This window comes from Furipterus horrens, unplaced genomic scaffold (assembly GCF_987537825.1).
Source record: "Furipterus horrens unplaced genomic scaffold, mFurHor1.1.pri manual_scaffold_1, whole genome shotgun sequence".
NCBI classification, from domain to species: domain Eukaryota; kingdom Metazoa; phylum Chordata; class Mammalia; order Chiroptera; family Furipteridae; genus Furipterus; species Furipterus horrens.
Window position 1 is genome coordinate 202,455,648 of NW_028327171.1, and position 16,716 is coordinate 202,472,363.

Consider the following 16,716-nt stretch of genomic DNA (forward strand, 5'->3'; position numbering starts at 1 on the left):
CCTAGGAAAATGAAGAGTTTGTCCCCAAAATAAATTGAGTTGATACAGATTACCTTCAGCATCATGCTGAAGCCAGATACTAAATTCTTTCTGATAATAAGCAAAGTCCTTGAAAATGTGGTTCTCCTTTGTGTTCTGTAACGTAAATCCATTTTTGTAATGGAAAATCCAAGCAGAAAACAAGTTTTGAGCTTGTGGTTTGGACCGTCCAACCTTTCTCACTCTGAAGCCACTATTTGGCACATCTGTAAGCCGGACCCGATCAGGAAGGAGCAGCACCCTCACAACTCAGGGGGGCCACCAGTGTCAGCTGGGAGTTGGATGAGATGGCTGTTGACATTTCTTCTGAACTGTGGCCAGCTGTGAAATCCTGAGCCAAAAGAGTGAAAGTGGGGAATCATGGTTTTACAGTTGTAGTCAAATAAGAAGGCCCTATGGATCTATAGAAAGTCACCGCAACACCCCATTTTCATAGTTACCCTTCAGGCCCAGGCTTCTCTGCAGTGTTGTACAGTATGGTAGCTCCAGGAGAGCACTGCTGACCTGTCAAGAAGTGACTTTTCTCTGTTCCCTCACATCTTCCCATCTGGAGGAAGACATTTTTAAAAAAGCTTTAAGCCACAGAAGCCAAGGTGAAACAGCCAATTTATAAAATATAATGTGCAAGTATTAAAGCCTTTTCTCATTTTCAGTTCATCTCACAGGCTAAGAAAAGCTGGCTCTAATCATCTTTTGTCTAAAGCCATTTTTTGATCAGCAAGACCAGGAGCAGAAAAATGGAACAAGTCCATGCAGACTTCCTGGTGACAATATCAGTTCACCCTTCTGCTGTTTGACAGTCTGTTCAAATGTCCAACATAGAAAAAGAAATTGGAAACCCCAGTGGGTCTAATTTAATAAAAGTCTAGGGGACAGGAACAAAAAGTACAGGTAATTTAAAATTTCCTCATCCATGGCTGGCAAAAGAAATGAGATCATTAATGGGTGAGTACTCTACCCAGTTTTGGGGAGTTTTTTAAAAAAAGATGAAACTATTGATTTCTTCCACATTAAAAGTTCAGTGGCCCTGGCTGGTGTGGCTTAGTGGATTGAGTGCTGGCCTATAAACCAAAAGGTCGCCGGTTTGATTCCCTGTCAGGGTACGTGCCTGGGTTGCGGGACAGGTCCCCCCAGTTAGGGGCACGCTAGAGGCAACCACACATTGATGTTTCTCTCCCTCTCTTTCTCTCTCCTTCCCCCTCTCTCTAAAAATAAAATAAATCTTGAAAAAAAAGAAAAAACAGTTTAGTAGATGTCTATTGTATAAAATCTAAAAAATTAAAGTATTTATAATAAGTAACATTTGTTAAATGTATCTTACTACTGCACTATAAAAAAGATTCACTCATCTTTTATATCACCTAATTTCAGCATTTATTATTTGGATTTTTAATAAAATGTATGTTTTGCTTTAAAGTATCTATTATTTATATATTCATGTATATATAAATATATATAATTTACATAAGTAATAAGCAATATATATATTTTTAAAGCAGAATTGGAATCATATAATCATACATCAAGTGAGGAACAGAACAAGTTACAAAATTGTATCATGAACACTTTTCCATGTTAAATGTTCTTTTAAAATATATTTAAACACAGTGTAGTGTTTTCTCACATTGTTTATTAAAATTTTGTCAGCCATTTTTAGTTGGATATTTAAGTTAATCCAACTGTTCACTAGTCTAATACTACACTGAAAAAGTAGCTTACATGTGAATTTGTGTGCATCAGTATATCATGAGGATAAATTTTAAGGAGTCAGTTGGTATGTCGTAGGATTGGGCATGCTTTGGAGGCTTTGGCACACAATGACAAACCCGTCCCAAAGGTCAGCCAGTGTGCCAACCCCCCAAGTGTGTGCAGTAAAGGTGTGTGTTTCCTCACACCCACCTCAGCTCTGCATGATAGATCTTAGGGAAAGTTTCGAGAAGTGCTTTCTCCATTTCTCCTTCTCTTTGTCTTGCCCTCTGCCTTTCTGATCAGCAAAGTGGGTGGGAGGGATAGCCCTGCCCAGAGTAATGACGTCGCGGAAGGGCATAGGAGGGCAACTGTAGACTGAGGATGCCCGGGGTGCGGCCTGAAGATACACTGTGCGTGAAGCCATCATAAGGAAGCCTGGCTCTGTTCCCCCTGCTAGGGACTTCATTAGGTTAGAGGGCCTACCCTGCTGCAAGGAACCCTTTGCGGGCATACGAATGGACCCATGAAGTTTGTGAGCTCATGGGCCACAGGCGAAAGGTTGCGAGTGGGTGGAGCCTCCTAAGAGGTAAACTGGGCCTGTAGCTGAGAAACAAGTTGAGACACACTGCCATGGAGTCGCATCTTCAACACGAGCTCCCAGGAAGTGTGAATTGTTAAATTGGGCTCTGCCGCAAAACAGGAGGGATGGTGGCCCCATGGCCACGGCACGTGTAGAAGCGAAATGAGTCCACTGCCCTGTCAGTGCCCTCACGGAGCCCGGTGGTTCCTGGGTGTCTTCCTCTTTCCTCGTCGAGACCTAGAGGAAAGACACTGTTTAAAGCAAGAAGCTCTTTTGTCCAGGCAGCATTTTTCTAGTGGAAGGATACAGCCGCCCTCCCAGTGATGGTAAGTCTTTCATCTCTGGGAGCCCACAGGGACAGTAAATGTTACCCTGTATTATGGTGAGCATCTCTTCTGTTTGCATTCTTTATTAGGATTTATTTAGATGCAAACTATAGAGAAAACATGGTTTTTTCTCTTGGGAAGTCATTCACTGTGTGTGGGAGACAGGCCAGAAACACGTGAATAGTGGTTTTGAGATGGTATTAGAATAAACTAGTTGTGGTCCATTGGAATTGATTTAACAAGGCTTGGATGCAGGTGAGCTTTGTCCGTTGGTGTGGACACAGCTTGGCAGAAGAAAAGAGGGAAGCAAACATGGGCACTGATGTGTCATGTGTAAGCCGTCCCCAGGCTGTAGTGAACAGGTATGCTTCGCAAGGCTGCTTGGTCATGTGAGCTTGGCGTGTATGGTGAAGCTCTACCTGAAATGCCTTTCCAAAGAGCTTTTGTGTTCCTTGACACCTTGGAGTCTCACGACAGTTCTCAGCGAGTGACAGAGGGGCTATCCTGTCATGTCTCCGAGGACAAAACCAGAGCCCAGGTGGTTCCTGTGGCTTGGTTAAAGTGAGTGGTAAAGTTTGCGATTTCTGTTCAAGCTTTAAGGATTCGAAAAGCTCATGGTGGCGACGATTAGCTTAGCTCCAAGTCCTCGGGGTGGAAGGCTCTAAACCCTTTGCTTCTCTTTCCACAGAAAGGACAGCAGAGAGCAGCCCTCATTGTCTACTTCAGCAGAACAGCGGAAGCTAAAACCCCGTGTGTCGTGTAAGTGGTCACCGTGTGTCAGCTTCTCTCTCTCATCTTTGTCTTAGTCCTTAGTCTGCCAGGACGCTTATACTGCTCTGTAAGAAGTGCTCAGCGACACCAGGGACAGCCACCTTGAGTATCAGGTTTAGGGCACACAGCCTCGTCGCCCACACACAGGACACAAGGAGGCTCGCATCTGGAGTGCCACCAGGATGTGCTTGGGGGCCCTGTGAGATCCTGTCCTGACCCAAGTGAGCCAATGCTGCTGTCATTGATGGGAGGGGTGGGGTGACCCCAACACTAAAGGAAAGCTTTCCTCTTATTAGGAGAACTGCGCTCACTTGTCTGTAGGAAAATATTAGGGGTTTGGGGAAAGACCAAGAAGCTGTCTTGTGGTGATTCTATGGTCTCCAAAGGCATGAAGTTTCAGTCATTATTCACCTACATAAAAAGGAGGATCTTAAGCCCTGGCTGGTGTGGCTCAGTGGATTGAGCACTGGCCTGCGAATCAAAGGGTCACTGGTTCAATTCCCAGTCAGGGCACATGCCTGGGTTGCAGGCCAATTCCCCAATTGGGGGTGCTCAAGATACAACCACACGTTCATGTTTCTATTCCTTTCTTTCTCTCTCCCTTTCCCTCTCTCTAAAAATAAATAAATACTTTTTTTTTAAGGAGACTCAGAATTTGTTCAAAAGATACGGGCAAGTGGCCATTGTCACAGTCACACTGAGTTCTCCTTCCACCTTATAAACTAAATCTGCAGTAATAATTTCTATTCTTAAAATTATTCACTGACTTTTTAAAAAACTCAATTGACTGCCTTTTTTAAAGAAAGAAAACTCACTCATGTTTAAATATCACTGTGGCAACAACCTGAGGCAGGTGTAATGACGTGCCGTTTGCCTCATTTATTGCTTAACAGTCATGTGGGCCTCTGGCAGGATAATGGCCCAAGTGATTGCGTTTCAGTGAGAATGAATTGGCGAGGGCTGAGCGGTGGCAGGTTAGCTGTGGGGACGGAAATCTGTGGATGTGTTGAGACACACAGCCTCCGTCACCTTCTTCCTAGCCACTAGCTCTCCGGCCTCACCAGCCTCTCCCCTGCACCCTTCAATGCAGCGTTGTGGGAACCTGAGATTCTCCACGGAGGTCCCCGAATACTGGCCCGCTCCCCGGCTCTCCCTCACCCTCCCGGCACGGCCCTTTTCATCTATGACACTGTGATGAGACTGATGGACTTCAGATGAGTTTTTATGGCCTGGAAACTTCTCTCTCAGAAGCAGGCTTGCCCCTACCGGCCCGTTTCTCACGTGCTGCTGAATAACAGATGGCAAGGGTGTCTGTCCTCGGCCTGGCTCGGTCAGCTTACAGCCCATGGAATTCAGCGTCTGTTCACTGCTGGGCCTAGAACCAGCCATTTTCCTTAGAAATTGTAAATCTGCTCATTTTGGCATCTCACAAATAAACTTGCTGATACCTTGTCTTAAGGCCGTGCGGGCTGCCATAACAAAAGTACCATAAACTGATAGACTGTGGTGGCTTAAACAAAAAATCCTTCTCAGAGCTCTGGAGGCTGGGAAGTCCACGTTCAAGGAACCAGCAGATTCAGAGTCTGCTGAGCGTTCTCTTCCTGACTCACAGACAGCCGTCACCTCCCTGTTTCCTCAGTGGTGGGAGGGACAGGGGAGCTCTCTGGGATCTCGTTTATAATAGCCCTGGCTCCGCCCCCTCTCGTAGGCCCTACCGTCCAATACCACCTCATTTATAAATTTTGGGAGGACTCACAAACGTTCAGTCTGTAACATGCCTTATACATACTTTTTCAAAATTCCATTTTAAATTACATAGTGCTTTTATCATTTCCAACAATTTTGATATCGGTTTACATTTCACGTTTACAGCCTCTTTGTAAAATCAGTAGATTAAGTCATATTGGTTCCATTTTTTAAATGCAGAAACTGAGTAAATGTCATGGAAATCTCTGGACTTGAGAGACACATAGCTAGTAAGTGGAAATTAGATTATAAATCTTAAAACTCAGCCCTGGCCAGGTAGCTCAGTTGGTTAGAGCGTCGTTCTGATTCACCAAGGTTGCAGGTTTGATCCCCAGTCAGGGCATATACAAGAAACAACCACTCTTCTCTCTTCTCTCCCTCTAAAATCAATAGATAGTGGGCCGGGGGCGGGGGGGGGGGGGGGGGGGGCGGCGGGGAGCGCGGGGGAGAAACATTTAAAAAGGTAAAGTTTTTTTAAAAAACTCAAAACTCTAATTTTCTCTGCTAGTTGATTTTTCTTTTTCTTTTTTTTTGCTGTTGTTTGTTTTTATTTTAATGGGTAGCTTTCAATACAAAAGCCAAGGTTATTGTAGGCAAATATTTCTGGCCTGGTAACTTAGGGACGTGGTGAAGGACAGAGCTGTGCACAAGCCGTGTCTGAGATGTAGAGGGGAGGGGGCGTTAGGAATATTGGGGCCTACGGTGATTATGAGATGGCCAAGTTGATTTTATGGCCTTGTGACTTTTTAATGCTGTAGCAATAAACCTTTTTTGCTTATATCATGGCAAATTTTATGTCTCTCAAATTAATTAAAGTAGACTCTAGTACCAGCGATTCAGAAATTGAACTCCAATCCATATCCTGGCTGGCCATACAACAGTATGGAAATAATTCTTAAGTGTTTAGAGGACAGCCCACTTACCTTTCTACCACATGCTTATAACCAGACACCTTTGAGATTTACATGTGAGGGTGGCCCTCAGGCATAGCAAATGCTCCTGTCCTAGGAAGTTCCCCGCTGCCCCGCAGGAGCAGAGACCTGGACTGGGGTTGTGGACGCTCTGCAGGGCCTGGCCCGGGGGCAGCCTCTGGGGCGTGCCAGCTGGGGGCTCTCCCCTGCAGCTGCCTTTCTTTACGGCCACTGCTAGCGATAAGGGCGGGAAGTGGAGAAAAAATGCAGTACATCGTGGAGAGAAGTAAATTAAAGGGAAAATAAAAACCAAGCAAATAACGTCCTTCAGCCTATGTGCCTTCGTCTCAGGAGAGAATTCACTCACCTCTGACTGACCTGCTGGCCCCCCAGTCAGCGGTCTGATGTGGGAGGGAGCTGGAGAGCTTTCCCTGGCCGTCTCTTCAGTGTTATTACTTAGGGCTCAATGTTATACTTCCAGAAATTTGATTACTGTCAAGAATCCCTTAATCGCCTGCCTAGGCATTTTCAGACCTATAGACAGCACTTTAATTTGTATTGAAAACGTTATAATGATGGTAGCAGCTGAAGTGAAGACTGTTAGTTGTCTTCATGATCCCAGATAATAAAAATGTTTCTTTCAGTAACATGTCAGAGATACATAAAACATAAGGATACTTCATTTGTATATGGGAAATGACTAAAAAGTATGGAAGCACTCTTTCTGCACGTGGCAGAAGATGGCTTGTTTCCCACAGCTCCTGGTTTTGCTTCTAGTCAAGTGAGCTGGCGTGAGGGCAAGGAGGAGGGGGAGCTCCCAGGGATGGGAGGGGAAGAGCGAGGGCCCCAAAGGTGTCTGCCACTGGTGCAGTCACTTTTCAGTAATTAACCTCAATTGGGTGAGCATATGTTTAATTTATGTTGTCCTTGTCAAATGCAGTGAGTATATCCTGGACCTCCTGGAAAGTGGAAGAGAGAAGTTTCTGGTGTTTGGACATCATAAGGTCATTCTGGATGCAATTACTGAAGTGCTTGAGAGAAAGGTAAGCTCCTTTGAAATTCCACGCAGGAAGCTTTTATTCGGGCGGGCCACTAAGCTGTTCTGAGCAGGCTGGGCTCAGATCAGCAAAGAAGTGAGATGGTGGTTGTGAGAAACATTGCGGAAGACTTTCTGAAGAATTATTCTTGCTTGTAGAACTGCTGGGTGGGCCAGGATATTTTGCCAGCCTGTCATCAAACTTCCTCCGTGCTCTGTATGGGTATCCCAGGCCTCTCGCTCTGGCAACATCTGTCTCCGAGTGGGTCTTCCATCATTCTCCATAAATAAATAGAAAACGAGAACAGATGAGGTAGCAGAAATCATTCTCCTCTGTGAAGACAAGAATTTGTACGAATACCCTCTTTCTTCCTTTTGTTCCTCATTATTGTCCAAGTGGCTTTCACTGTACATGGCCATGTGCAAACTTCAGTACAGAGTTTTACGGCCCTCATTAAATCAAGTGAAAGATATCTAGAAGGATTTCCTAGGATATTCATGAAAACTTAACACATCATATTTTCACCCCCTTTTTTATTTTTGGTTAAATTTAGGACTATAAATTACCTTGTCTTTCTTTATCATTTATATTTATGTAATAGTTTAAATATACAAAAGAGTATAGAGAAGTAAACAACAAACTCCTATTTCCCCCATCCAGATTTAATAAATGAAGGCTTTTGCTGTATTTATTTCAAAGTTCATATTTTAAGTAATAAAAAATGAATGCCCCTCAGTAGCCCTCTAATGTATTCCCCTTTCTCCTCCTCAGCTATAACCTCCATCCTGAATCCTTCCTGTCCATTTTGTCTTACTTTAAAAGCGTATGCTGTTAAACAGTATTAGTCCTCTTTTGTATCTGTTTTAATTTGCATAAATGGCAGCATAGTGTAAGTATTCTGCAGTTTACTTTTTTGCTCGACATTATTTCTGAGAATTCTCTGTATAGCATTACAGGTTTAGTTCATTCACTGTAACTGCTAAATAGCATCTTGTTGTATGACTGTGTGCCATAGTTTACCCATTCTCCTGCTGATGAATGTTGACTTTTATTTACAGTTTCTGCTATTATGTGACTTCTTATATATGTATATGTACGTACATAGGTATGCCTTGTGTGTGGGGAGCATGTCCAGGTAGGAGCTTGCATGATCATTGGACAAGCTCATCTTCAGCTCCGCTAGGTATTGTCCAGTTGCTCTCCAAGGTAGTTATTCAAATTTACAATCTCACCAGCAGCATTGGAGGATTCCTGCTGTTCTGTGTGTTCAGCAACCCTTAGTATTAACCAGACATTTTACTTTTGCCAATCAAGTGAAATGAATTCTCATTTCACTCTTATTTTAATTTGCATTTCGCTGCCAGTAAAAGGTGTATTCTTTATGTGTTTATTGGGCATTTAAGTCTCTCTTCTGTGAATATCCTGTTTGTCCTTTGCCTATTTTTCTGTTGGATTTTTTGTCTTTTTCTTATTGATTTGGAAATATTCTTGATAAAGTGTGGATATTAATCCTGTATCAGTTATGTTTTATCTTTTCACTTTAAATTTCTATTGAACAGAAATTTTTAATTTTAATTTTAATTTTTAATTATAATATATTTCAATTTTATTAATTTTTTCCAATATGGTTTATAATTTTTATAACTGGTTTAAGAATTCTTTCCTGAAGTCATGAAGATTTTCTGTATTATTTTTTCTGAAAATTTTATAGGCAGGTCGTTAATCCATCCAGTTTAAATTTTGTTGACGTGACACAGGAATTCAGCCAATATAATTAAATCTATATTTCTGTTTTCCAGAAATGGCTCTGGAAAAATCAGAGCCATTTCTATTTTTAAGAACTCCAAGACAATTAATTGGAAAACTATTAGAATACATGAGTTTAAAAAAAAAAAAAAGAAGAAGAAGAGCACATGAGGTTAGTAGGGTGCCTGGTACTTTTTCATTGTACCAGCTACAACTAACTAGTTAATGTAATGGGGAAAAGATAGGCAGCAACAAAATGTATAAAGTACTTAACAATAGTCTCACCAAAAACAATGCGGACACTAATGAAGACTTGCAGACACATGTGCCGTGTTTCTCTGTGTAAAGGCCAAACTGTAAAAATGCCTGTCCTTCCCAAATTAATCTGTAGATTTAATTCAATTTTTATAAAAATTCCAGTTAGATGTTTAAGGGAATCTTATACTATTATCTCAAAGAATATCTCAAAATATAAGCAGGGGAGGTATCACCTAAGACAATTTTTAAAGAGGAGAACCAGGTTGACAGACTTGGCCCTCCACATATTAAAATCTGTTAAAAACTCATTCATGCTGGGCCAAGAACTGGTGGCCAGATGGGAGGAACAGAATAGATAGCCCTTTAGTATCACTTCAAAACAAATATGTGATCAAGGAATCGTTACAAACTAGGTGTAATTCACTCAACAAATAAAATTTGGGAAACTGGGTGGAACTTGAATGAAACTTTACGTCACTGTTTATTAAATTTCAGATGAATTAAAGTTCTTTGAAACCATAAAGTATTAGAAGAAAATATAGGTAAACATATAGCTGATCACTGGATGGTGGAATGACTTTCTAATCAAGAAAACAAAGAAATTTCAAAGTGAAGAATTGATTCAAATTATCTGAAAAGTGGTTACATCATAACTCCTTTACACATTTTTTTTTTCTTGCATGGCATTTTGGCAATTAATGTACATACTAATTGTGCCAAACTCCTCTTCTAGAAATTTATTCTAAGGAAATAACCTGACCACTTAGAAAGATTTATGTACAAGAATACTAGTTCTGTTGTTATTGATAATATTGAATAATTAGAAACTTAAGTGTCCATCCGTAGGTATACTGATAAGTAGTAGTCCCTTCAGCCATAAAAAATAACGATGCAGATCAGTGGTTGTTAACTTTGCGGAGCTCAGTGACCCTCTCAGAATCGGAGGCAGCCCCCTCACTCCCTCCCTGTCCCCCAGCGGGTGCAGCACATCCGCATCGATGGCTCCACCTCCTCGGCAGACCGGGAGGCTCTGTGCCAGCAGTTCCAGCTGGCCAGGGGGCACGCCGTGGCTGTGCTGTCGGTCACCGCCGCCAACATGGGCCTCACCTTCTCCGCGGCCGACCTGGTGGTGTTCGCCGAGCTGTTCTGGAACCCAGGGGTAAGGGGTGCGGAGGACTGGGAGGCCCCGGGCGTGGTCCTGGCTGCGGGGAGGAAGGAGCTAGCAGCGGTCGGAGAGACAAGGTTTCTGTGAGCCGTCCCTAGGACCAGTCGCCTCCCTTCCTTCTGTGTCCGTTAGCCCCCAGAAACATGTTTACCTCCCTCCGGTCTGCCGCACGACAGCCTCCCACACGGTAGTATCGACTCCATCTGATCAGCTGGAGAGCTGACATGTGAGAAGGCTAGAAGGAATCTCAGACGTCACCTCTCTGTAAGGAAGTTGGAGCACAGATGAGTGCGTAGCTGTCACCAACGAGGAGCACGTGGCAGCACCAGGCTGCAGCCCTGGCCCTTCTATTAACCATCACTGTGAGCTGCTTTAGCCATTGGGGCCACAGCAGGGCGGCCACTGTGAGTGTTCCCTGGACATGGTCATGGTGCCCACTGGCCTTATCTGCTCAGCTGATGGCTGTGGCTGTGACAGCAGAGAGAAGACATTTGTTTGCACTCATAAGATTTTCTCCTGAGCTCCAGAAACAGCTTCTTTCCCCTCGCCTGTTCTCACATAGTGTGGCTCTCACTGGCCCCACACAGGTGATGGACTTTGAGATGGAATGCATTTTATAATGGAAACAAAGCTCCTGGTTTTCATTATTCCTTGTAGGGCTTCCACCATATAAAAAAACCGCCCTACCCCCTATCACACATGGCCTCGCCCTTTGGTGCATGGGCTGATTTAAGTAGGAGGTAACTGGTTTTATTTCATGGAGAGAAGGGAATGTGCCAGGTTTCCTTCATTGTCTCTTCATCACAGCCTGATGGCAGGGCCGACACTCATTCCCCATTCACAGCGCCTGGCACCATGCCCAACACAGAAAGGCCGTCCACAGCTCCAGCTGCAGATTCAGTTCCCCAGCCAGGGTTTGGGTCTGCCTTTTGTCAGATGACAGGTCACTTGTAGACAGAGGCTTGGGGCCCCTGTACCACGAGACGCAGCGGTGAAGTCCTCTGAGGAAGGAGGGTTGTGGTGGGCGTGGAGGCCAGGCTGCCTGCTGGGGTGGGCCAAGCCACTCAGGCCTTGACCTCCATACACCCTGAACCCCTGGCGTTGCAGGTGCTGATGCAGGCCGAGGACCGGGTGCATCGCATTGGACAGTCGAGCTCCGTGAGCATCCACTACCTGGTGGCAAGAGGCACAGCTGATGACTACCTTTGGTACGGCCGCTGTCCCAGCAGTTGGGGCTGAGCAAGGGTGGACACCGATGATGCATTTCCTTTGCTACCTGAGGGCTTCTGCTTTTGCTGAGGGCTTCCTCCCACTTTCATCAGGACCATGTCCTGCTCCTTCCCAGCATTCACTGGGGCCTCCGGGGTGCACAAGAAAATCATGCAGGAATAAGGAGGTGTGGCTCCTTCCCCTCTGGCCTGAGACAAGGGAAGAGAACTGATTGTGATGAAATGTAGACCGAATATGTAAAACACTCAGTTTCCAGCCATGGAAGCACTGGCTGAGACAGGGTGACAGCCCCTTTTACCCCTTTGTGATGTGCGTTGAGACAGTGCGGCCCCACCTTACAGCTGCTGGACCATTGGGAGAAAGTGGCTCACCCTGGGCCGTGTGGTGCTTCGCTAGCTGGGGATTCATGTCTGTGACCTAAGCAAAAAATCCCCACATGCTCTTTCCTAGACCCATTTCCCGTTCCTGATACTAAGTTTCTGATGGTCTCCGTGTTCACCACTCATCTATGTCCAGCCTGTGACTGCGGGGTCTTACCTCTGCAGTGTGTGCAGGTCGTCCCTACTTCCTTCTCGTGGTCTAGTGGGTTTGTTAATTGCGCAGCTCGTAACAACACCAGGTTCAAAATTTTGTTGCGACGAGGCAGCATTATTTCCTAAACATCTTCCAGTAGAAAGAATTTTGAACCTAATGATGAGCCTGAAATTGGTTGGTTCACAATTGAGAGAGGGAAGATATTTCAGATGGGCATTTGTGCCTTGAGAGATACAAAGATGTGAAACCATAAGCGTGTCACTGCCCCCTAAGAACGAGGAGGGGGGGGTCTTGTTTTAATCAGTCTACGGTTCTGTGAAAGTTGGATTCCCTGAAGCTTGTTCCTCCCCAACAGGCCCATGATCCAAGAGAAGATTAAAGTTCTGGGTGAAGCTGGGATTTCTGCGGCCAATTTATCAGAAATGACAGAAGCCACTGATTACTTCTGCAAGGTAACAGCAGCACGTGGCTCCTTGCCACTGGGGCAGACAGGCATTAAGCTGCCTTCTGGCCCTTGGGTCCTGAGCAGGAAGGCATGAATCACTCCTGGGACCTCCCCCAGCCAAGGAGCTGAAAATGAGGGCCTGTAGTCATTCTCAGTTCAGTCCACATATGCATCCTTTGTGGACAAGTAATGGCACTGACTCTTCCTCCTTCAGACCTTCCCTCAGAGATTCTTGTAAAACCGGGGCTTCCAAATGCTGCCCCTTCCATCAGGTCATTAGAAACTGACAGAATTCTCCTGGTGGCACCTGTTGAATTATTGCAGAAAGTACGTAGCAGCACCACATAGCAAGGCTGCCACCTGAACATGTTCACAGAATGAAGAGTATTCAAAATCAGGTATTGCTTTATATATGTAACTTATTTCCCCTCAGTCATTGCATTTTATTCTCAGTGTCTCCCGTTTTGTAGAGGGGTGAACTGAGGCATGCAGAACAATTGGACTTGCCCTGGTCACAGGCCCTGTGAAGTCAGCCCACGGTAGGCGGCTTCCCCGCTCGGCCCAGCGTTCCTTCTGCTACAGCCCCTCTTGATATCTAGGAGAGGAAGAGGCCAGTGAGCATCCTCCCATGGCGGGGGGGCCTTGTCCCAGGTGCTGCGAACAAGTTATTGGCCTCTGGAGAGGACAGCTGGGCCCAGCCGGCCTGCCCTGGCCTAGCACTCTGGCTAAGGGCTGCCATGGTCTTCTCCTCTTCCTCCGATTCAGTGAAACTCGGTGGAGAGGAACAGCAGGCGCAGAGACTGGTGTTTCACTCACTCAGGTGCTGGAGATACTGCCTGCCGGATGGCGACTCCTGAGAGAATTGTTTTGAACAGGAGAACCTAGACAGAGGTCTGAGCCTAACTCAGGCAGGCGGCCTTGTAGTCCTTGTCAGGAGACCAAGGCACCATCTTTTCCCTGTGCAGCAGCCGAGCATCAGAAACTGTTATAGCAACAAAACCTTGTAGGTGACGCTGAGACTTCAAGTCTGAGGACCTGATCTTTCACTTACACTTACTTAGCAACTAAGTCCTTTCTTCCAAATGTTGTTATAGGATGAGTAAGTACAGAGATCATATTTTTAGGTGGAGAGTATAAATTATCCTTTTAGATATAAACAGTTAATAAACCAATTTTAAAACCTCCTAACCTCAATCTTTTTAAAGAACTCTGTAATTAAGTTGAATGGTAAGTATTGTAATAGAGCCTTTGTTATTATATGCCCTGTGAAAGAAAGAGACTTATTTTTCAAGGATTCTCAACCATTGAGAATAAGTGTATTTATGAGTTTATTTATTTATAAATAAGCCCATTTACTCATCTTGCCTGACCTTCGTTTACTCTGAATTAGTTAGGAATCTCTGCCTAAAGTACAGGTGCCATCAATATTTATTAATATTTATTTTGATTAACAATTATGTCAGTGAATTTTTTTATTAAAATAGGGCTGGAAATTCCATCCACTACTAGGAAAGTAAAATGTTGCCTCCTATGTAGGAGACTAAAGCAGAGAGGTTACGTCTCACTAAGAAGGGAAGGGAAATACCAGTCTGACCTTGGAGCGCACCTGCTCTGAGTTAGCACAGGGCGTTACCATTGTCATAATCGAATGCAGGTATTTCTACCCAGAATAGGCTGCCTTGCGGGTGGCATGTCCTTGGCCTTTCCGTTGTGCAGACTGAGGCTGTGCAGACGGAGGTGGATAAGATCCCAGAGGGGGCCATGTGCACAGCATAGGGCTGACCTTAATGGTCTTTAATATCACGTCCCATCTGAAAGGATGACCATTTCTCCTCTTTTTTCCTTACCCGACAAGCAGGAGAGAAGCTGTGGGACATTAGGTTAGTCTGGCTGCTTTAGTGGTAAGGAGTTTACAGACCGGGCCTGCGCTCACCTCTGCCTCCCACCCTGTGCCCTGCGCAGCCCCCTGCAGCCCCCATCTGCGCATTCTCTCCCCGGCCTCAGTGGCAGGGACTCAGTGTCAGAGACTGGGTTCTTTTATCTTTCCTCTTCTTTCTCTGAGGCAGGACCCAACACAGAAGAAGATCTATGACCTATTCCAGACGTCCTTTGAGGAGGACAGAAGCGACAAGGCGCTCCTGGAGGCCACGGAGTCCTTTGACCCAGCCAGTGTGTCAGGAACATCTGGAAGTGGCTCCCAGGACCTCGGAGACTCGCTGGATGAAAGCACATTGACAGACAGTCCAGTGAAGAAAAGGAGATTTGAGTTTTTTGATAACTGGGACAGCTTCACCTCTCCTTTTTAAAAGTGGCAAAAAAGCATTAAAAAAATCATGGAATTCATGAAAATAAAAGACGTTTTGTTTTTAAAGCTTGTGCTCTTGTCAGGACAGGGCTGCCGATCTTTCTCCAGTTGCAGTGAGTTCCCAGGCCAAGCATCAGCATTTCCTTTCCAACCTCCTAATGTGTGGGTTTGTTTGGGTCTTAATTAACCTTTGCTTTCCTGGTTGAGAAGTAGACAGTAGGTTGTAGTAGTGGTAATTCATATTCTTTAAATAATGAGATGCTTCCTAAACAACCCCCAGATATGAATTTTTTAAATTGATTGACTCAATGAATATTTATAGAGCACCAGATATGTGCCGGGCACCGTTCTGAGTGCTGGCAGTAGTTTGTCAAACACGAGAGAAGTGTGTGCCTTTGCATAGGTTGTCATAACATGGGCTGGTTTAGCTTCGCCCTGGCTGGTTTAGCTCAGTGGATTGAGCGTCGGCCTGCGAGCTAAGTGTCGCTGGTTCGATCTTCCAGTCAGGGTACATCAGAGAAGGAAAACTCTGACTCCAAAAAACCTCCGCTGCCTTGCGGCATACCTCTTCAGGGGAAAGGCTAAGGGAGTAAACCCCGACAGAAAATCCGGAGCCGGAGTCCCTAAGGCGGTTTGACGTTGTAGTCAACACCGGCAACTCCTGCGGCGCACCTGAACCCAAGCTGTATCGACTCCGTCTTTCCCTTGGACCCTTCAGCTGCGAAGAGAGGGGGGGTCTGCTGCATGGGCAACAGCAGACCCTCCATATTACCCTGCCCAGGCTCTGTAGCTTCAGCGTCATCACAAGATGTCGATTCAACACGGGAGGAGACAGATACCATGTCACTCCCGAGTCGGACTGCACAGCCATTCTCGGCGGTGCAGATAGACTCTTAAGAAGCTACACCATCGTCTCTCGAGACGGACGGCTGCCGACGACGACGACGAAATAGAGACTGAATACCTTTGGGTGTAAGAAAGGATTTCTACACTAACTCTTTTTCCTTCTGTACTTGGCAGCTCAGTCCAGACACACCCCAACAGTCACTGTGTTTTCTAGAAATGTCAGTTGGACTGAAAATGTGAGCCCATCTCATCCCCCTTCTGTCCCTGCCATCAATTGTCCCCTTAACGGGTTTTACTAAAGGTCCCCCCCATCCCCACCCCACGTCCACTGGTGCTGTGTCTGCCTCCTCACCACGGTCATTTAGTGGAGTCTTGTTCCCTGAGTGACCCTGCTTAATATCTGCCTCTAGCGCCCGGCGTCAGGAAGATCCTGTTAGCCTTGATCCGCTTGTGCTTGGACTGATCATGGCTTTTCCTTCTTGGCTCCACACAAGCCTCTTTCTAGGTCAGAGGGAGAGCTGGGATTCAGAGCTGGAGGTGCCGTCTGCTCCCTGCTGGCTTATGGGTTTTGCTTGTCTATTGAAATTTGATGTTTTATGAAGCTCTTTTTACGTGGAATTTAAACTGAAAAGAGGATAAAAAGTATATTTTTTTTACCCCATCCTCTCACTTATTATGAAGTTCAGGATTACAAAGAAAAAAAAATGGCTTGGAAGCTTAAAGGGGTTTCACTGGAGCAGTCTCTCATACTTATGTTTTACTTGGTCTCAACGTTTTCCTGTGGGGTCTCAGTGAAGGAAGTGGGTTCCTAATAAAAGTAGAATGCATCGAGAAGCCTGTCAGTCGCAGTCTTTTGGGTATTATGACAGCCAACAGCTATTTGATTTTGCAAAACCTGCTGACATCCACTACCTCACCCCCAGCCCATTAAATAGATTTTATTGAGTACCAGGTACTCGTCCTCTGTTTTTAATCCCCTTTTGGAGGATAAAATATTGGGTTGACCAAAAGGGTCGTGTGTTTTTTTCCGAAAGGCTCTAGTAGTGCTTAGTTGTCTTTAACTTCATTTGAAACAATTTTGTTAGATT

At 45.1% G+C, this 16,716-nt stretch overlaps 1 protein-coding gene across 1 annotated transcript in view; it reads left to right on the top strand.

The window, feature by feature from the left end:
• The window catches only part of SMARCAL1 (SNF2 related chromatin remodeling annealing helicase 1), a 52,552-nt gene extending 37,704 nt beyond the window's left edge, over nucleotides 1-14,848 (top strand). The window contains exons 13-18 of the mRNA XM_090283516.1: nucleotides 3,323-3,393; nucleotides 7,003-7,105; nucleotides 10,080-10,262; nucleotides 11,376-11,476; nucleotides 12,388-12,484; nucleotides 14,544-14,848. Of these exons, the coding sequence (XP_090139642.1) occupies nucleotides 3,323-3,393; nucleotides 7,003-7,105; nucleotides 10,080-10,262; nucleotides 11,376-11,476; nucleotides 12,388-12,484; nucleotides 14,544-14,783 (795 nt within the window). The 3' untranslated portion in view covers nucleotides 14,784-14,848. The remainder of the gene's footprint in view (nucleotides 1-3,322; nucleotides 3,394-7,002; nucleotides 7,106-10,079; nucleotides 10,263-11,375; nucleotides 11,477-12,387; nucleotides 12,485-14,543) is intronic.
• Nucleotides 14,849-16,716: the final 1,868 nt, after the last annotated feature.